The sequence below is a fragment of the Acanthochromis polyacanthus genome, chromosome 8 (assembly GCF_021347895.1).
Source record: "Acanthochromis polyacanthus isolate Apoly-LR-REF ecotype Palm Island chromosome 8, KAUST_Apoly_ChrSc, whole genome shotgun sequence".
Classification (NCBI taxonomy): domain Eukaryota; kingdom Metazoa; phylum Chordata; class Actinopteri; family Pomacentridae; genus Acanthochromis; species Acanthochromis polyacanthus.
The window spans coordinates 37,631,246-37,652,948 of NC_067120.1; the positions used below are offsets into that span (position 1 = coordinate 37,631,246).

General features: G+C 40.7%; 2 protein-coding genes across 4 annotated transcripts in view; one reads left to right on the forward strand and one right to left on the reverse strand.

Moving 5' to 3' along the window:
- klhl36 (kelch-like family member 36) lies at positions 1-20,013 on the forward strand. 2 transcript variants are annotated; one of them, XM_022212593.2, is made up of 9 exons: positions 1-267; positions 9,354-9,431; positions 10,369-10,563; positions 11,373-11,495; positions 12,995-13,216; positions 14,332-14,637; positions 15,982-16,209; positions 16,285-16,442; positions 17,217-20,013. In XM_022212593.2, the coding sequence occupies exons 2-9, from the start codon at positions 9,378-9,380 to the stop codon at positions 17,788-17,790; spliced, it is 1,860 nt and encodes a 619-aa protein (XP_022068285.2). In that variant the 5' UTR covers positions 1-267; positions 9,354-9,377; the 3' UTR covers positions 17,791-20,013. The 2 variants fall into 2 exon arrangements, with proteins under 2 accessions (XP_022068285.2, XP_022068286.2); XM_022212594.2 differs by lacking the exon at positions 1-267 and adding an exon at positions 8,264-8,382.
- zgc:56622 (uncharacterized protein LOC326033 homolog) overlaps positions 19,857-21,703 on the reverse strand; it is a 16,217-nt gene continuing 14,370 nt past the window's right edge. For both annotated transcript variants that reach the window (XM_051952042.1, XM_051952041.1), the window contains 2 exons: positions 20,692-20,774; positions 19,857-20,122 (listed from right to left, as the gene is read on the reverse strand). In XM_051952042.1, coding sequence (XP_051808002.1) covers positions 20,089-20,122; positions 20,692-20,774 — 117 coding nt within the window. In that variant the 3' untranslated portion in view covers positions 19,857-20,088. The remainder of the gene's footprint in view (positions 20,123-20,691; positions 20,775-21,703) is intronic.

Here is a 21,703-nt window from a genome sequence, read left to right on the forward strand (position 1 = left end):
GGTTCAGCTTGTTGATAAGCTAACTGGCTACATGCTAGCTGCAGCTGCTCATCTGTTCGTGGACATTAATTAACCGGAGAGCAGAATGAGTTGAAGAGGAGTTTACCGGCAGCGGGACGGTTCATGTCGCCAGTAAACGTCGCGTTTTAACGATTTTATGGAGGGAAAAAATGCAGCAGTTTGTGGTTGTTCTAAAGTTGGCTAATCAGCGATGCTGCCGACTGACTGACAGAGAAACCAGCTGATTGTCCTCCTGCAGCATCCAATGTAAGATCTGTTTGCTTTATTGAAATTGATTTAAAGCAGAGATTTATTGTTTATTGTTTTTCTCCCAGAGCTGTCCAGTCTTTTGCCCCCTGAATACACAACAGACACACCATGTGCAATAAAGAACTGAATCTTGCACTGGGCTACACTTTACACTCACCCTGCTGCTCATGTGCCCTAATTCTGCTTCCAGACTTCTATTTTGCATTTCAGCATTTCTTTGCACCATGAACTCTACTTTTTGCACTGCATTTTGCAATTGGTGTTTTTGCACAACTGTATTTCTACATTCCTTTCGAGCTGTGAATTTCTGTATGTATTGTGTTATATTTAACTTTATTGCTGCTGTTTTTATTTTCCTCCCTGTTCCTCTTTCTATCCATCCATTCATCAATCATCTATACACCGCTCAATCCTCATTAGGGTGGTGGGGGTGCTGGAGCCTATCTCAGCTGACTCGGGCGAAGGCAGGGGACACCCTGGACAGGTCACCAGTCTGTCACAGGGCTACATATACAGACACACAATCGCACCTATAGGCAATTTAGAGTTACCAATGACTTGTGTATACGTGTGCTGAGTACAGGCATGCGTTATGTATTTATACCGAATCACGTGTAAATTACTCTTATAAAGGTCTGTTGATCAGTTCATCAATTTTGGCAAGCCTTTGTTTTGCTAGTGTGAAAATAACCGTTTCCTTCAGGCTTTTATTTTGAAGACGTATTTTTAATGCTACGGGCTTTTATTTCATGACCAATTCAGCGGCACAGGAAATGATTCTCTAAAAAGAGGTTTCTTGACATTTTTTTTTTATAACTTTATTGAACAAGAACATGACAAACTCAAATGTCTACATAAGTACATCAAATTTAGATAACAATCACACCTCCTATTAAATTTAGATTGCATAGAGGAAAAAAAACTTACTGATCTGGTCAAGTAAGTAACTGAGGGGCTTTTTAGTCAGTTTCAGCTGCTTTGGTGTTCATAAAATAACAACAGATGCACTAGAGGGGTAACAATGAGACAACCCCCAAAACAGGAATGAGTTTACAGGTGAAGGCTGCTGGCATTTTTTTCCTTCCTAATGTTTTCTGACTGTTTTTCTGTTTTTGTAATGAGAGTGGTCTGAGGGCCCAGTGTCCTCTAGTGCCCGCTGTGCTCACTGCCTGGCACCGTGGAGCTCGGCTGGCATTTGCCATAGAACACAGGAATTTGCAAGTCCACCACTGGTGCCCTGTGCTTTTCACAGATGAGAGCAGGTTCACCCTGAGCACATGTGACAGACATGAAAGGGTCTGGAGAAGCCGTGGAGAACGTTGTGCTGCCTGTACAGGGATGTGATTTTTCCGGAATTCTGCTTTTTTTCAGGGATGGGAATTTACCGCGGATCCGCCGATTTCATTTCAAGTTTGAACACTTTATTGTCGCTGATACTCCCGCGCGATGGTAACGACGTTAACGATAGCTTGTTAACGACGATTGTAAACGGACCAGCGATTGGAAGTCGCTGCGCCGCCGCCGCCCCCCCCGTCAACAACTTTCCACTAGAATCAGAACTTGCTGATCCTATCCCTGCTGTAACATTGTTCAGCATGACGGGTTTGGTGGTGGGTCAGTGATGGTGTGGGGAGGCATATCCATGGAGGGACACACAGACCTCTACAGGCTGGACAACGGCACTCTGACTGTCATTAGGTATCAGGATGAAATCCTTTGACCCATTGTCAGACCCTACATTGGTGCAGTGGTCCTGGATTCCTTCTGGTGTACGACAATGCCCAGTCTTATGTGGTAAGAGAACTCATGCAGTTCCTGGAGGATGAAGGAACTGATACCATTAGCTGGCCCCCATGCTCACCTGACCTGAATCCAATAGAACACCTTTGGAACATTATGTTTTGTTCCATCAGACACCATCAGGTTGCTCCTCAGACTGTCCAGGAGCTCAGCGATGCCCTGGTCCAGTTCTGGGAGGAGATACCCCAGGACACCATCTGTCGTCTCATTCAGAGCTTGTCCCGGCATCATCAGTCATGCATACAAGCACATGGAGGCCATACAAACTACTGAATACCATTCTGAGTCGCTGCCAAGGAATTTCAGCAAGATGGACCAGCCTGCTACATCAGTTTTTCACTTTGATTTTGGGGTGTCTTGAATTTAGCCCTCCTGGGGGGTTGATAATTTTCATTCCCATCAAACAATGTGGCACTTTTCATTCCTAACACATTATCCAGTCCATATCAATGCTAAGATCCAGTTTGTTTGTTTTTTCCCCGTATTGAAATATGATGTATTTTCAAAGTGTTCCTTTAATTTTTTTGAGCAGTGTATTTTGCATTAAAATCATCCAATCCAAGTATTTCTCCAGTCCCATCCATTAGATGTGTGATAGACCAAATTAGTTTTACCATCCAGTCTTCCATGAACAAAGGCCTCCTCCTACTCAGTATTGCTCTGTTGTTCCACAGTGGGACATTATGGGGGCTGAAGTTATGTTTGAACATCATTTTCCATTGTAGTAAAACCTGCTGGTGAAATTTAGAAAGTTTCATGGGTACTTTGGATTTTTCAAAATCGCATACTAATAGAAATTCAATACCTCCAACTTTGTTGAAAATAAGATTGGGTAAGGAAAACCATATCTCATCACTATTTTTCAAAAAGGATCGGAGCCAGTTAATCTTTAACATTCCATTCATAATTTCGAAATCAATTGCTTTTATGCCCCATCCTCATAGTCCTTCACCAAGTCTCCATTTTTGGTATAGTGATGTTTATTTTTCCATATGAAATTAAAATGTATTCTATTAATTTCTTTTATAATCCTTGGTGTGATTGCTAGAGAATATGCTGAATAGATTAATCTGGATAATGATTCAATTTTGGTTAACAATAAGTCCCTTTGCAGCCAGTTATTGAAGTTTTTTTTTTTTTTTTACATTTATCAATCGTATTTTGAATATTCTCTTTTTCACTAGTGTCAGAGCATTTGGTTACCCAAATTCCTAAATATTTTATCTTATTTTTAACAGGCATATCATACAGTCAAAGGTCAGAACAGTTATGTATACTCATGAGTTCACACTTGTCCAGATTCAAATGCAGACCTGAGGCTTGGGAGAACAGTTTAATTGTTTCTAAGGCCAATGGAATTTGTTCTTTGTTTTTAAGGAAGATTGTCGTGTCATCAGCAAGCTGACTTATAATTAATGTGGTTGTTTATTTCTAATCCTTAATGTTTGAATTTACAACAGTTATAGCTAGTAATTCTGTGGCGACAATAAATAAGAGGTGAGATGCTGCATCCCTGCCTGATAGGGCTGGACCCGAATATCCGAATATTCGTTCGCTATGGCGGTATCCGGATATTAATTTTGGTATCCGAATATGCGGCGTTACTGTCTTCCCTCTGCCTTCGGCCCACATCGGCTCATTCTGTCCTGTGATCACATAAACATATACACATATGTCTAGGACATATACACATATGTTTCTGTGATCACCCCTTCCTCCCCCCAGACGAAAATATTCGGAGCTCGTCTCTTCCCTTTGCCTTCGGCCCACTTCGGCTCATCCCGTCGTGTTCGGCTCATCTTGGCTCCTCCATTCGTGTTTCTTACCACCACCTGAATGGCCGGGTGGCTGCCGACTCTGACGTCACACTTCACTTCGTTGCATAAACACAAAACACTGTTTGGGAATTCTTCAGTTTAACTGAAGACAAAACGACCCGGGAGACCAGAAGAACGGATCTGAATATTTGGGCCGTCTCCGCCACAAGCCGCCCCCAGCACTATACACACATGGACAAAATTGTTGGTACCCCTCAGTTAAAGAAGGAAAAACCCACAATTCTCACTGAAATCACTTGAAACTCACAAAAGTAACAATAAATAAAAATTTATTGAAAATTAAATAATCAAAATCAGCCATCACTTTTGAATTGTTGATTAACATAATTATTTAAAAAAACAAACTAATGAAATAGGGCTGGACAAAAATGATGGTACCCATAACTTAATATTTTGTTGCACAACCTTTTGAGGCAATCACTGCAATTAAACGATTTCTGTATTTGTCAATGAGCGTTCTGCAGCTGTCAACAGGTATTTTGGCCCACTCCTCATGAGCAAACAGCTCCAGTTGTCTCAGGTTTGATGGGTGTCTTCTCCAAATGGCATGTTTCAGCTCCTTCCACATATGTTCAATGGGATTCAGATCTGGGCTCATAGAAGGCCACTTTAGAATAGTCCAACGCTTTTCTCTCAGCCATTCTTGGGTGTTTTTGGCTGTGTGTTTTGGATCGTTGTCCTGTTGGAAGACCCATGACCTGCGACTGAGACCAAGCTTTCTGACACTAGGCAGCACATTTCTCTCCAGAATGCCTTGATAGTCTTCAGATTTCATCGTACCTTGCACACTTTCAAGACACCCTGTGCCAGATGCAGCAAAGCAGCCCCAAAACATTACTGAGCCTCCTCCATGTTTCACCGTAGGGACAGTGTTCTTTTCTTCGTATGCTTGGTTTTTGAGTCTATGAACATAGAGTTGATGTGCCTTACCAAAAAGCTCCAGTTTGGTCTCATCTGTCCAAAGGACATTCTCCCAGAAGCTTTGTGGCTTGTCAACATGCATTTTTTGCAAATTCCAGTCTGGCTTTTTTATGAGTTTTTTTCAGCAGTGGTGTCCTCCTTGGTCGTCTCCCATGAAGTCCACTTTGGCTCAAACAACGACGAATGGTGCGATCTGACACTGATGTACCTTGGCCTTGGAGTTCACCTTTAATTTCTTTGGAGGTTGCTCTGGGCTCTTTGGATACAATTCCAACGATCCGTCTCTTCAATTTGTCATCAATTTTCCTCTTGCGGCCACGTCCAGGGAGGTTGGCTACTGTCCCGTGGGTCTTGAACTTCTGAATAATATGAGCCACTGTTGTCACAGGAACTTCAAGCTGTTTAGAGATGGTCTTATAGCCTTTACCTTTAAGATGTTTGTCTATAATTTTTTTTCGGATGTCCTGGGACAATTCTCTCCTTCGCTTTCTGTTGTCCATGTTCAGTGTGGTACACACCTTTTCACCAAACAGCAGGGTGACTACTTGTCTCCCTTTAAATAGGCAGACTGACTGATTATGAGTTTGGAAACACCTGTGATGTCAATTAAATGACACACCTGAGTTAATCATGTCACTCTGGTCAAATAGTTTTCAATCTTTTATAGAGGTACCATCATTTTTGTCCAAGCCTGTTTCATTAATTTGTTTTTTAAAATAATTATGTTAATCAACAATTCAAAAGTAATGGCTGTTTTTGATTATTTAATTTTCAATAAATTTTTATTTATTGTTACTTTTGTGAGTTTCAAGTGATTTCAGTGAGAATTGTGGGTTTTTCCTTCTTTAACTGAGGGGTACCAACAATTTTGTCCACGTGTGTATATGCATAACGGGTAATGTTCAGATTCGTGACTACCAAAAATGGCATAGTTTGGGGGTAAAATTGAGCATGATACAGTGATGGCTAGAAGTTGGGACTTTGCATGGCTATAGTAAGACGATAGATGAGTTTCTGTGCAAATTTGCAGATCTCTACCACCTGTGCTACATTGACTTCAGGGTCCTTGAAAATTAGGCACTTTTCATGGGGGGCAATGTTAAGCAGTCCATATCTCTCTAAATAATGTACCTAGAGGGCTCCCCCTGTACAAGTTATAAGCCAGTCTGGTCTAGAGCAATACTAAATGGTGCTAAGACATTAATCTGTAAGATTTCTAGTATTTTTAACACCCTTAACCCTACTCGCGAGTGGTTTTTACAAATAATTTATACATTTTGGACAAGCCCCCCTGCTCTGTAGAGACTTCTCTTGAGTGTGGGTGTTGTTTCTAGGACATCACCAACTTGTAGAGAGCTTGGAGAAAAAAATTCAAGTCTCTGTGATACCCAGAAGCAGAGATATAAGCATTTTAAAATCTAAAAATTTCAGGCGAGGATTGGGGGGAGGGCATTTTGGCCAAAATTATTAAAATTTGAAAATGCCATAACTCAAAAATTATTGGGAGTATAAGCCTGTAATTTTGCACAAAAAGCTTTTTTATCATGATCTTCCACCACCAGCACCCACAGTAAAATTGAAGATGGTGCTGCAGCCACCTTCCTGAATATTTGGTGTTTTGGGATGGAATAAGCCTTTCTGGGTCTGGTGATGGTGGATGAGAGAGGATCTGTGTCCATGACCTCCCACTGACTGCTGAGGGTGGGTGTCAGGCAAATGAGCGGTGTAAAAGAAATCATGCCACTCATCGGTGTGTAGACTGTTATCGGTACACGTGCGGCGCATGCCGTAAAGACATAGAATGGCAGTGCCGGGCATGTGCCCGCCACGCAGACAGCTGAGCGGACGGTAACACAACAACCACTGTGGCGTTTATGTCGCCAAATAGCAAGGTGGAAGCCATCATATTTCGAACGTGTCTTTTATTGAACGCACACACAACAGCGTCAGGGCTACGTTACAAAAGCGCAGCGCCTCAGGCTGCGTCACAGATGCGCTATAAGCATGGGATGACCATTTTAATTTAATTTTTTTTTTTTTTACTCTTCTCGACAAGTTTGTCAAAGTTGTCTCCATCGCGTATGTGCTCCGTTACAAATTGTTGTTTTTTATTGATTCCTTTTGTATCCTCTGCCATGTACTATTTGGATGCTGTGGACTAATTTGTATTTACTTTGTTGTTCTTTGTCTCGCCTATATTAAAATATTTTGTTTTATAAACAAAGGACTCGTTGTGCATCATCAGCCATCAGCAATATGACTAATCCAGGACCGTATAAGAAATAGGGTGTTTACACATTCTGAGAGACAGTGAGTTAGTTGTTCCGTCTTAGAAATACAAGAATTTCAAAGAAATGAGCATATTGTAGACTGTAAATACATACATGTTGCAAAACACAGACCTGTACATTTAGCACTTTCATATACTATGGTTATGCCAGAACAAAGCACAATAAGAGAGATAGAGAGTAAGCACGCGCACACACACAAGGGAAACAACACAAAATGTTATTTACAAGCTCAGAGCCTTCCTGTAAAACTGGGTGGGAGCGAAGGAGCGAACATTGGGAAGGGGGAAGGAGGGAGGTGCTTGGCGTGTTCCCCTCCTGTAATGCGCACATTACTGCCTCGTTGTCATAACAAAAGCGTCTGTAAACCAGGGATTAGTGCCAAGTGGCTCTTCTCTGGGGTGCAGAAATATATGTGCCAAAGGGCTCAGGGCTGGAATTCCTAGTGTAACCTTTAAATAATGTAAATGTAATAATATCAGCCTCTGTGGTAACGAGCTGCCAAGAAAACCAGTAAATCCATTCAGCATTTTTTTCCACAATTTGTGGTCAAAATGAGTAAACAGAATCTGTTTTCTCTCTAGTGACTAATCATTAATTGTTACTAATACTTAAGAAGCATCCAAATAATATGTTTGTTTTTGATATTTATCAGAAAAGCAGCAAATCTTCAACTGAGACTAAAGCGTTTGGCTTGTTTTAGGCAACATTTTCACTTAACTGATTATGGAATACTTTTCCATCAACTGATTGTTTCTATCCAGCTGTTTAAAAACCCAAAAAATATTTAATTTTTACCAAATAGATACTTTATTAATCCCAAGTGAAATTCAAATATTCAGCAGCTTACATACAACAACAAAAATAATAAAAGGACAAAAACAGCCAGGTTAGTGACATTAACATTAAAGGTTAGTATATGCTCTGAAAAACTTGCTGTACAATACTATTAAAAAAACATCTATTTATAGAAATACTACATGTTTTAAAAGTCACCATACAGTATTTACACATTGTTTTATTATTTAGATAAGGGTAAGATTTTAGTCAAAACTTTTCTTTGAAATATGTGGTGCATAGAGCGTGGTGAACTCTATCAGCAACAATGCTCCAGTCTATGATTGCGATGAACACGTCTGGGTACTCGGATTGAATTCTCGCGATAGTGGTGTCCACACGTCACACGAGACTTCCGCATTAGTAGACGGGGACCATCGGGGAATGTAAATAACAATGGCTACCACCGCTGTGAACTCCCTGGGACGGTAATATGGTCTAAAACTAACCGCTAAATGTGCAGTGTCCTTGTTGCATCGCTGTTCTTTGACAGCAGCGTGTTTAGGGCTGCATTATTTGTCGCTGACGAGCAGAATAACCCTCCTTTAGCTCCGGTGTCCGCTCGTATCGTCCTGAAGCCGGTGTTCCAGTTTAACTGACGGTCAGGTTAACAGTTAACCTGAAACTATCCCACGTAACCCTTAACTGGTGATAGTTTCTGTCTCATGTGTGTGAAATAAAGATACTAGATAAAGAAGACCTCACCGAAAACGTCGGCATGACGAGTTAACAAAGTCTGTATCATGTACTCACTTTATGGAGTGCTCAGTCAGCATATATGATCCATTTCATTTAAAAATGGCTTTAACTGTTATTGAATTCTAAATAAAACAGCTGCAGATTAAATTCCCACATTTTACCCTTACATTTTTAACATTTTCACTGCAAAATGTACTTGAATTAATTAGAATTCATTAGCAAAATAACGTATTTTGGTTATATATTACCAAAAGAAACAGTTATTTTTCTTTCAGTTGACATTTTTTTGCAGCTTGAATTGTGTTTTATTGTAATTTAATGCTATTTAACACTTAGACTCCCGTAAGTTTTACTGACAGCAGACTGAGATGAGCACAAAGAACAGAGACTGTATTCAGTAACCTATCCTGTAACGCTTGGAATTCCAAATATATGAGGATGAATTTGTCTAAAATGATGCACAAGACACTGAAATTAAGCTACAAGATGCAGACAGAAGGTGCTGTACATGCTGAAAACAGTATTCTATTCAGTTTTTAATTCTATAATAATGAAAATAGCAACAAATTTCTCAGTGTAGAGGTGCAGACACGATTACTTAAATTAGAAGAACAGTCGGAGGTGTTTTTTTTGTGCCTCAGTTAATCAGTAACACCAGTAAAACCAGTAAAACCAGTATTTGTCTGTTTGTTTCCTTCAGATGAATCCTGTCTGAGGGACCAGAATGGACAAACTGAGCCGAGTGTGTCGACCTCAGAGGATCAGCGAATCCTCAAAAGTCAGTGTGTCTGATTGTGAAATAACAAATTGTAGTTTAATTTGTTTACTGTTTGATATGGACATTAGCTACAGTTTGGTACTGTTTTTTTGTTTGGTTGTTATTTCACTGTTAACATGCAAATGAAGTGTTTTTTTAATGTAATCTGTAATTTAAACTTTTTTAGATTCTGAAAGATATTTACCTTTTTTTTTAGTCCTTAACATACTTGGTTTGTCTTTAAAATAACAGCAAATATCTGAAAATTAATTATTTTGCTGGTTTAGAGAGTAAAATGTGTGTAATTTTACAGGCAATTGTTAAAGAAGAAGAATTACCTTTGATAAAAAATCCCGATTTTTTTTAAGTGGACATTGTAGTTTTGGTCTGTGTTTTCCATGTACATTATTCTTTTTGCTGTGATTTTATTAGATATTACATGACATGACGCAGAAATCTGTCAAATATCAGATATAATATGTACCATTTTTCAATCTATAATACTATAATCTATAATACTTTTTCTATGACTGTTGTGCAATTTTTGTAACAGAACTGTTACACAAAGAAAAGCCGCATATCTTCTCTTTTGTGGTGCAAATATTTGGTATTTTCCACCATTTTTGTTTGGAACTATTCATCACTGTGTAGTCTGAGAACCAGAAACACCTCTGCAGATCTCTTCCTGCTATTTTTAAAGTTTGAAATGTGGCTCTTAGCCTGAAATAACCGGACAGTTTGGCCAACACAGACGTTCCGTGTGATTTCTGGAGGTCCTTTTTAGTGAATAAATCATGCTGGCAGTTACAGGAACAGTCTGGTATTTTTCACTTATAAAGCTAACTTCACCCTCAGAACCTCGTGCTGAAGGGAAGCCATCATGTTGACGTGAACCAGAGTTCTGCTTTAAGCCTTTAAGCTGAGTAGAACTGATTCCTACCTGCTGGCTGTGTTGCAGGTCTTCCGCTGGGTGGATCAGGCTTCAGAGCTGCTTCAGGGCCTCGACCAGCAGCGACTGCAGGGTTCCTTCTGCGATGTGGTTCTGGTGGCCGACGATCAGAGGGTTCCGGCCCACCGAGCCCTGCTGGCCGTCTACAGCCAGTATTTCCACGCCATGTTCACCCTGGGGATGAGGGAGGAGCACCAGCAGGAGGTAACCTGGACGACTTTCACTCATTCACACGTAGAAAAACGAGTCAAAACTGGGAATAATTACAGTTTTAGATTACTGATTATTTACGGTATTTAAAGCAGCATTTTGTTATTTGCTGCTTTTCTTTATTCTTTACTTATTTATTTTTGCAAGTATTTGTAACAGTTAAACGCTGAGTCCTGAGAAATAATTAATTGTTCGGTTGGTTTCATGCACTCATTTACGCTTTAAAAATCATCAATGAGAGTTTTTTTTTTAGATGGTTTTCCGTCCCAGATTTTGCCTCTCGATCAACATAAAGATGAATCTTTTCAAACAAAAGTAGAAGAAACGTGCCAGATATGGGCACCTCTAAAGGAAAAATATGCTGCTTTTCTTTATTCCTTTATTTTTGTAAGTTCTTGTAATGATGAATCAGTTAGTCGCTCAATAGAAAAATGATCAGACATCATTTTGGAAAATTGATTGGTTTATAAAACAGCAGTAAGCAGTTAGATGTTTTTTTTTGAGAAAGTTTTTTTCAATGAAGACAACAATACATGAATGATAAATCCAGTGTTAATGGAACATCTCCATAGGGGTACAGAGGAACGTTTCCAGCAACCATCACTCCTGTGTTCTAATGCTACATTGTGTTAGCTAATGGTGTTGAAAGGCTCATTGATAATTAGAAAACCTTTGTGCAGTAATGTTGAGTAAAAGTGTGAGTTTTCATGGAAAACATGAAATCATCTGGATGACTCCAAACTTTCAACAGTAGCGTAGATGCGATCATCGCGTCTCGTACCTGACGGCTCGTCCTCCTGCAGGTGGAGCTGGTGGGGATGTCCTACATCGGTCTGAAGGCTGTGGTGGACTTCCTGTACAGCGGAGAGCTGCAGCTGGACGGAGGAAACATCGACCATGTTCTGGAAGCTGCACACCTGCTGCAGGTAAGAAAACCGGCCGACAGTAAACGATGAGTCTGTGTCAGCTTATCTGACAGAAACTGATGCTTTTTCCTGACATTTATGATCATTTCTTCTTCTTTTCCTTTCGGCTTTTTCCTTCAGGAGTCGCCACAGCGAATCAATTGCCTCCATCTAACCCTGTCTGCTGCATCCTCTTCTCTCACACCAACTACCTTCATGTCCTCTTTAACCACATCCATAAACCTCCTCTTTGGTTTTCCTCTAGGCCTCCTGCCTGGCAGTGGGAAACTCAGCATACTTCTACCAATATATTCACTCTCTCTCCTCTGGACATGTCCGAACCATCTCAGTCTGGCCTCTCTGACTTTATCTCCAAAGCCTCTAACATGTGCTGTCCCTCTGATGTACTCATTCCTGATCCTATCCATCCTGGTCACTCCCAAAGAGAACCTCAGCATCTTCAGTTCTGCTACCTCCAGCTCTGCCTCCTGTCTTTTCCTCAGGGACACTGTCTCCAGACCAAACAACATGACTGGTCTCACCACAGTTTTGTAAACCTTTCCTTTCATTTTAGCTGAAACTCTTCTATCACACCTGACACTTTTCTCCAGCCGTTCCAGCCTGCCTGTACACGCTTCTTCACCTCTTTCCCACACTCTCCATTGCTCTGTACTGTTGACCCTAAGTACTTAAAATCCTCCACCTTCTTGATCTCTTCTCCCTGTAACCTCACTCTTCCACTTGGGTCCCTCTCATTCATTTATGATCATTTAATTAACAAAAATATTTAATATGCTTATAAATGAAGCCTTAATTAAGAAGAAACCTATTTTTAACATTTGCAGTGTTGCTTTATCAAAAGTTTGTGCAATTGATTTCGTGATATTATCTTTCAGTTTCATGTAAAATAGGACTTTGCTACTTCTGACTCATCACTTAAATCTATTCTAGTCTTATTTTCATTCAGTTATTTTATTTTTTGTAATGTATTAATAACAGGCTTAGAGATCTCAAGAATTTCCTGAGCTTTGAAAGCAGGATATGATCTCGACTTTGGACGTCTTAGTTTGATGTGTTTCTTTTCAGGTTTTGATTGCCGTTTTTTTGTACTTGCTGCTGCTTTGTGAAAAATGTCCCTGTGAGTTTGAAAGACGTTTTTTTCAGGATGATGCAGTATTTGGACAAAATCTTTTTCTTTCTCTTTTAACTGAAGGAGTTTCAGCAAAATATTTTTATCCAGCAGAATTGTTTTGAAATTGTTTCACACTTTGATGTCATTACGACCTTTTATCTTATTGGTTTTCTCTATTTATATTTTTTATTTATTTTGAGCAATATCTGGTAGAAGAATTTCCCTTTTGGTTGCTTAAAATTCCTTTATTTACAATAAAACCTGAGCTAAAAATGGCAAATAAAAGAAGTTAAATGACCTTTTAGTCGCTGAAAATCTAATAAGCATGTATGCAGTGTTAAATGTGAAGCTGTTCTTGCTGTAATATGATGATAAACGTGTTGCTCAGGTGTGGCGGGTGGTGGATTTCTGCTGCCAGTACCTGGAGAAGGAGGTGAGTGAGGATAACTACCTCTACCTGCAGGAGCTGGCTCTGCTCTACAGTCTGGAGCGACTCGACGCCTTCATCGACCGCTTCATCCTCGGTCGCTTCGCCACGCTCTCCTTCACCCCCGATTTCCTTCGAGACATTCCTCTGCGCAAACTCACCTGCTACCTCTCCAGTGGACAGGTAACAAATATAGGTCATTTTAGATCGCAGAAAGTCTTAAAGAAGGTGGAGTCATGTTGACTTTTGCATCGTTTTCTTCACACCAATCAATGGATCAATGTTTTGAAGTGCCAGAAATTGACAAATAATTTAGCTAGAGTCCTGAAATTTTGCACGCTCATTGATATCTACATGTGGTTTCCGATAGAATAACAAAACCAGTTAGATGATGGTGCACATTTGGTCAAAAAATGTCCACATTTCTGCCCGCTCTGATATTCCACCGGTCTTAAAGCCTTCATGTTTCACTCTAAAAGGCTGATTTCTTCCCCTGTGATTGGCACCAATGGTAGTTTAAATGTATAGAGTATGATGCCAGTCTGTCATACTTTATTAAAATGATGTTTTTTGCATTTAAGGCCAATATGAGGACAGTCATTGAGCAGGTATGATGGTGAAACCAATCAGACCTGAAGAGTTCTAAAATATTGTTACTGAGCTAAAAGAAAAATCATCCGGCTCATAGTCCTGCAAATCATTTTGTAAAAAGTGGTACCATCAACCCTTTGATGTGCAACATGGGCCAAAAGTGACCCAAATCCAATGGAAGATGGGGATCTCTTCACCCACTCTGCGCTTTAAAGGTTTAAAAAAAATCTACCTCTTAGGGTAAAAAAATGGAGGAGTTGTGGTTTGTTAAAAATTGTAGTAGACAGAAATATTTACAATTTTTGACCAGATTTACTCCATTACATAACTGGTTTGCATTGTTCTATCAAAGCAGGGTTGCACCATTGAAGACCAGATGTACAGATCAATAGATCTACAAAATGTCAGGACTCCAGCTACATTCTTTCTCAAGTTATAGAACTTTAACCATTGCTCCACAGTTTGCCCCCCCCCCCAAAAAAAAAAAAAAAACTACAGAAAAATCAACATTACCCACTTCTTAAAGAATTTTAACTCAAGAACGAATGTTACCTTTGACCCCAGACTGAACACACAGTCAACCCAATCAATATTCACTCGTGAAGTGTCAAACTGAAGATGGTCAGATGTGGGGCGTTTGGGGAATTGTGGCAGAATCTCACCACTATGTGACAGAAGAAGTGATAAATGTCCTCGTCCATCCTCAGGTTCAACACGACAGCGAGCAGGCCCTCCTCCAGGCCGCCCTCCAGTGGCTCAGCCAGACGCCCGACCGGACCGCCCATGCCCGCCAGCTGCTCTCAAGCATCCACTTCCCCCTGATGCCGGTGGGCGACCTGGTGGGCCGGGTTCTGCCGGCGGTGAGGGCCCTGCTGCCGGAGGAGGCTGGCTGTGAGGCGCTGGTGGAGGAGGCGCTGGGATACCACCGACGACTCACCGCTCAACCGCTACTACAGACCGGACGGACCACACTGAGGGGGGGAGTGGAACGACTGCTGCTGATTGGAGGAGAGGTAACGATGGACGAGTTCATCTCTTTAGAGAGGTCTACATCTGGTCTGGGTGTTTACAGTAACTGGAGAGGACTTGGGATCTGAATTGTGACATTCAGATTAATTTGTAACTGTCCAAAACATCTTAAGACTTGGTATGATGAGACTTAAGATTTACCGTCGTATGACTTGTCCTAAGAAATGAGGACCTTCAGACTTGAAAATTAAACCTTCGTGCACAAAACATCTCAGCAGGCCAGAATATGAAACAAAAAGGCCAAAGACTCACATCTAAACTCACACTTAGGCTCTGGTTGCCAAACTCATCAAAAAGATATAAGTCATTGAAAAAGACTGCTTCGAAAAAATGGCAGCAGCAGTAGCTCGCACTTTCACCTCGACATGTGCGACAACTAAACACTTGAGACAAGATGTCATGAAGACATGAGATTCACTGTCTTTAATACTGGAGACTCATAAGACTTCACATTTGCTGTTCTAAGGCCCGAGAGTCTTAAGACTTGAAGCATGCTGTTCTGAGTCTTGAAAGTTGTTGTTCTAAGACTTGAGGCCTGTATTGCAAAACTCAAGACTTGCTGTCTGAAGAATTAAGACCTTTTACATAAGACTTGGCTTCTTTAAGATTTGAAATGTTTTGTCATGTCTTGAAACCTAAATGACTTAAAACATGCTGTCATGAGTTGTGAGTCTGAATGTTCCCAAACTTAAGACCTGGGCTCTAAAACTTGTGATTTGTCCTAAAACTTGAGACACTTAAGACTTGCTATCCTAACAGTTGAAATCTGTACAACTTTAAACGCTTAAGACCTCAGAAATACTACAGTTTAGACAAGCTGTCTTCAAAAATTGAAACCTGAGACTTTCCAGCTTTAAAATTTCAAGCTTGCTGTCCTAAAACTCGACTTTTATCACTTAAAATTTGCATTCCAAAGACTTAAAACTTGCTGTCTTTAGATTTGCTGTCCAGAGACTTCAGACTCTTGAATATTGAGACTTGTAAGACTGTAAACTTGCTGTCCTAACTCCCAAGAGGCCTAAGACTTGGTACTTGCTGTTCTAAGACTTAACTCTTAAGATATGAGACTTTCTGTCTTTAAGACTTGAATACTTGTCCTTATTTTCGGGACTTGCTGTCGTAACACTTGAAATTTTCTGTCAAAACACTTAAGACTCTAAAGACTTGAAACTTACTGTCAGAAGGGAGACCTGTATTGTAAAACTCTAGACTTGCTGTCCTAATTCTAAAACTTGAGTCCTCAGACTTTAGAGCGAGTGTTTTTGTGACAGAAGCCTCAGAAACTCTCTCCAGACCAGCATCTCACTGATTCCTCTTGTCCTGTCCAGGCGTCAGAGTGGGGGGAGGAGCTGAGCGCCAACGTTTGCCGGCTGGACGATGAAACAGGAAGTTGGGTGGTGGAGACGGAGCTGCCAGCCCGGCGGAGCCACCACTGTCTGGCGGTTCTGGGTGGCTTCATCTTTGCTGCTGGCGGAAGTTCGTCCAGAGACAACGGTGGAGACGCTGCCTGTAACCTGCTGTACAGATACGACCCCCGACACAACCAGTGGACCAGGGTAAGGAAACTCCATCTGCTCTGTCTTATTACTGGTTATGTAACTGGACACGGAGACGATGTGATGTCCTTCCAGGGAGCTCCAATGAACCAGAGGCGGGTGGACTTCTACCTGGGGGCAGTGGGAGAATGTCTGATTGCTGTAGGAGGGAGGAACGACACCGGAGCTTTGTCCTCTGTGGAGGTTTACCATCCTGCTGAGGACTGCTGGTCCTACGTGGCCGGACTGCCCAGGTAGGAGGACGATATGACTGTTTGAGGGAGGCGTTACTGCAGGGACGCTATGAATCAGAGAGACACTACTTACAGAATCCTGCATTGAAATGTAGGAGAAAATTTCCCCAAAATGCTGAATGCTTCAGAACGATTCCACTCTTACCCCATGAATGTGGGACAATTTCCACAGTAAGATTAGTTTATAGGGTGTCCCAAAACTTAGTTCATATTCTAACCTCAACAGCTGCCCTGTGGAACCTCCTTAAGGACAGTTTTCTGAGGAGAAAATATTACTTATTCCAGGGTAGGTACTTCTGAGGTACTTGAAGGCTGAACCGTTTCAACACAAAGAGGATAACCAGCACCATTTTTCTGATTCACGGATGAAAGAGAAGCGTGTTGTTTCATTCGTCATAAAGGAAACCACAGAATGTTGACAGAGAGAGTTTCAGGCGGTACAAAATGTTGAGAGGTGAGTGTTTGTAGGAGGATCAGGTGTGACGTGTTGTTTGTGGTGGAGATACTGAGGTGTCTTGTAGATGAGTAGAAGCCCGTGCTGGAGTCGCCTGGTGTAAAGCAACCCGACAGTCTGTGAAGGTCACTGTGGTGGAGAAGGATGCACCGATAGCAAGACGGATGGCTGAGTGATGGAGGACATCAAGCCTGTTGAGGGAACATTTTCTAGATGACTTCGCCGTGGTCGTAGTTTTAGGGCGAAAAACTCAAAACCACACATTTATTTACATGGTTTGGTGATAAAGCTGAAGGTTTTCTGTGTTTTGTTTTTCTTAGGTTCACTTATGGCCACGCTGGGACGGTCCACCGCGGCGTCGTCTACATCTCCGGCGGTCACGACTATCAGATCGGCCCGTACCGCCGAGACGTCCTGAGCTACGACCCTTCGAGGGACGGCGACGTGTGGACGGAGCGCCAGGCCATGTCTCTGGCCCGCGGCTGGCACTGCATGGCCTCGCTCAACCACCTGATCTACGCCATCGGAGGCAGCGACGACCACGAGGACACCACCGAGCGCTTCGACATCCTGCAGGTGGAGTCCTACGATCCCCGCGGCGGCCAGTGGACTCAGGTTTCACCGCTGCTGCTGCCCAACAGCGAGGCGGGCCTGGCCGTGTGGGCGGGACGCATCTACGTGCTGGGAGGCTACAGCTGGGAGAAAATGGCGTTCTCCAGTAGCACGCAGGTGTTCGACCCGGACAAAGGCTCCTGGACCAAAGGGCCCGACCTGCCCAAACGCATCGCCGGGGCCTCCGCCTGCGTCTGCACCGTGAAGCCTTTACCGACCGCAGCCTCGCCAGAGAAGAAGAAAGCTGGTAGAGGCGTGAAAGGAAGGTCACATCCAACGTAAGAGAAAAGAGAGAGAAACACACTCCTGATACCTTTAACAGTGTTTTTTTTAAACGTCCGTTCCACAACTATCCTCACAGCAAGAGGCAGAGCAGCTACAATAATCTCCGAATTAAGCAGTTTTACTGTGTAAAATACCAGATACACGTGTGTTTACATGTTTGGTCATTCGTCTCTGGTTTGCTTCAGCATTCAGGCGCCTTTCTGTCTTTTTAAAGTCAAGAAATTAGAGCTTGATGCAGCTGAAACACTGTCGTTGCTGGGGATGAATCTACACAATGCAGACCTGCAAGTAAACGGCAACAACAACTGACCAGTTCCAGTTTGGAGCAAACAAGAAAAAGATCTAAACGTGCTACAGGGTCATAGTTAAGCGGATAAGACTGAAATTTGGGGTCAATAGTTCACTTTTTCAGGAAAGCACCAAATTTGGTACATAGTATGTCACCATACAATTGATTTAAGAGGAGAACCTCAAAAATCTAAGCCCCCTGGTGGCCGCCATCTTGAATTCAAATATGGCCGCCTTGCTAAACCTATTTATGTAATATCTCCCTAAATACGGCAGATACAAAGTTACTTTCAAGATCTACCCCCATTGTTTAAGGGTCAGCGGATTCAATAAAGCCATTTATAACAGTGTTTTATATATAACAGCCACCAGGGGGCTCAGATTTTTGGGGTAATCCTCTTAAATCAATTGTATGGTCATATACTATGTCTGTACCAAATTTGGTGCTTTCCTGAAAAAGTGAACTATCATTTGACTTATAATATTAAATCACTGAAAATGGAATAATTGTTACCTATTTAAAGCAGATAAACCAGGTCAATGCTTTGTCTCCTGGACAGAAAAGAAGCAGCCGTGCACTTTGAGCAAGATGCTGTTGTCCAGTCTTAGCTTAGAAACGGTGTCAAAGTACTAACCAGCTCCACAAAAACATCGATTCATGTTCTAAACGACTCGCTAACCGGTGAGGAGGCTGATCTTTTTTGTCTCGGAATTTCAGCTTTAGCTTCACTATTTCTGTATCTAACCGGGTTTTTTGTTTCAAAATCAAGTCTGAAATGATGATATTTATACCAACCCATGTTAGCTTTGTTAACAAACAAAACACCAGCAACAGAAAAAAAAGAAGTGTTCACTGCTTTCAGTTTAAATCTGCTGTGATTACCGGCTGCGTGTCGGATCATTAGCACTGCACACGGTTGAGTTCATTGTTCCTCATTTGTCAGATATTGAGCTGGCAGACAGAAAGGCCGTAGAAATCCTCCTTTCAGATTTAAGAAGAGTTAGACGAGCCGATATGAAGGAAAAATGTGACCACAAAGACACAAAATGACTGAGAACAGGTGCAAAATTACTGTAATGAAAGATATGACTGAAGCAACAAAAAATGATGCAATCACAAAAATGAAAAACAAAATGACTGAGATGAGACAAAATGAGTAAAGTGAGATGTAAAATGACTAAACTGCAAAAATGAGAGAGAAAACCCAACTAAAACGGGACACAAAATGATACGAGATGCAAAACGACCGAAATCAGACACAAAATGACTGCAAAAAGAGGTGAAATGAGATAGGAAAGCAACAAAAAATGAAACAAAAATCACAATAATGTAAAACAAAATGACTGAGATGAGCAAAATGAGACTAAAATGAAACACAAAATGACCAAAATGAGAGAAAACCCTCGTAGAACGGGACACAAAATGACCAAAATCAGACACAAAATGACCGAGGAGAGGTACAAAATTACTGCAAAAAGAGATGAAATGACTGAAATGAGACACAAAAAACAAAAAATTGTATTAAAATGAGACAAATCACAAAAATGAAAACTGAAATGAGACAAAATGAGTAAAATTAGACACAAGATGACCAGAATGAGATGTAAAACGAAACAAAAAGAGAGAAAACCCTCGAAAACGAGACGCAGAATGACCTGAATGAATGACAAATCATTTGTCAAACATTCTCGGAGCAAAATTAAAACTGCTGCAGCCAATGAGATCGCTCCCAGTCAGGCATCAGAGCCTGAAGGAAGCAGCGTGAACCTCAACATACATTTAAATGATTATTTATTGTTTTGTATGATCCACACAGAGTGCATGTAATGAAGTTAAACATTAAATGTGCTCACTGCTGCTCATTGTAATAAAATATGACGTGCTTCTGAAGTTTGTTTGTACATTTCCATTAATAAAATGTCTAAAACGTTCACATTTCACGGTGATTGTTCCTGAACTGGTGGGTAATACTGTGTTGAAGCTTGAGTAGATCCAGTTTTCTGTCCTCAGTTGAAGGGGTAGTACGGGTGAGACTTCACTCTGAGACACAACAACAATATTCACTTTAGAAACAGCAGAAAGTATCAAAACATGTCACTGAAAGTATTTGATATACACTCAACAAAAATATAAACGCAACACTTTTGTTTTTGCTCCCATTTTTTATGAGATGAACTCAAAGATCTAAAACTTTTTCCACATACACAATATCACCATTTCTCTCAAATATTGTTCACAAATCTGTCTAAATCTGTGATAGTGAGCACTTCTCCTTTGCTGAGATAATCCATCCCACCTCACAGGTGTGCCATATTAGACACCATGATTAGTGCACAGGTGTGCCTTAGACTGCCCACAGTAAAAGGACACTGAAAGGTGCAGTTTTATCACAGCACAATGCCACAAAAACAAGTGTTGCATTTATAATTTTGTTGAGTGTATGAAGCTGAAATTTCACAGACATTTTAAATATCAAGAGTTTATGAAATAGACATTTCAAAGATGATATGAGATGGAAGAACCCAATTATGATGGTCAGAATTTAACTGTTAACGTCTGAAACGGACATCCAGTCCAGCTGTTAGATGTTAAACCAGGCAGTGACCTACTCTTCCAGTATGCAGGCCTTCCATCCTCGGTCCAAACCTCTCAGAGCCTCCATGTCTTCATCAGTCAGGCTGAAGTCGAAGATCTGAGCGTCAGCAATCAGTCGGACACAGAAACACAGATTCAGAAGCAGCTTTTTAGTCCACAAACACTTTCTGATGAGCAAAAACCTCAAATATCCACAGAGAAACTTGATTTTTGGTGTTTAACCCTCCTGTTGTCCTCATTTACGGACACTAAAAAAAAATATTGTTTCCCTGTCTGAAAAAAAAATCCAAAAATTCAGCAAAAAAATTCACCAAATTTCTGAAAATTTGCAAAACCTTCAGAAAGAAAATTCCAATAATTCCTTATAAGTTTTATTTTTTTAAAAATCCCCCAAATTTGGGAAGAAAATTCTTGTAAATATTTTTCAAAAAATGAGTAAAAATCTTCCAAAAAATCCTAAAAATATCTAAAGTGATTACATTTATATCAGTAAAACTTCTGATATTTTCTTTAAGAACATTCACATAAAAAAATCAACCAAAATCCAGTGAAATTTGCTGGATTTTGGTTGATTTTTCTGTGAATATTCTTAAGAAACATTTCTTTATATATTTTTTTTCCACCAAAATGTTGAAAATGTGGACATCAGAAATTTCACAGTGAAGGTCTATTTTTTGCCACATTTTCAAACTTTAAATTTGCAAAACCTTAAGTAGAAAATTTCCAAAAAATCCTTAAAGTGAGCAAAAATCTTCCAAAAAAATCTTAAAAATATCCAAAGTGATTACATATGTATCAGTAAAACTTCTGACATTTTCTTTAAGAACATTCACAAAAAATTCTTTTAATGTGAATGTTCTTAAGAAACATTTTTAACATTTCTTTTTCTAACCAAAAAAATCTTCATTAATCTCCAAAAATTGTTGAAAATGTGGACATCAGAAGTTTCACTGTGAAAATCTGTTATTTTTCCCTCATTTTCAAACTTGAAAATGACACGAGGGTTAAAGGCATTATGGAGAACGT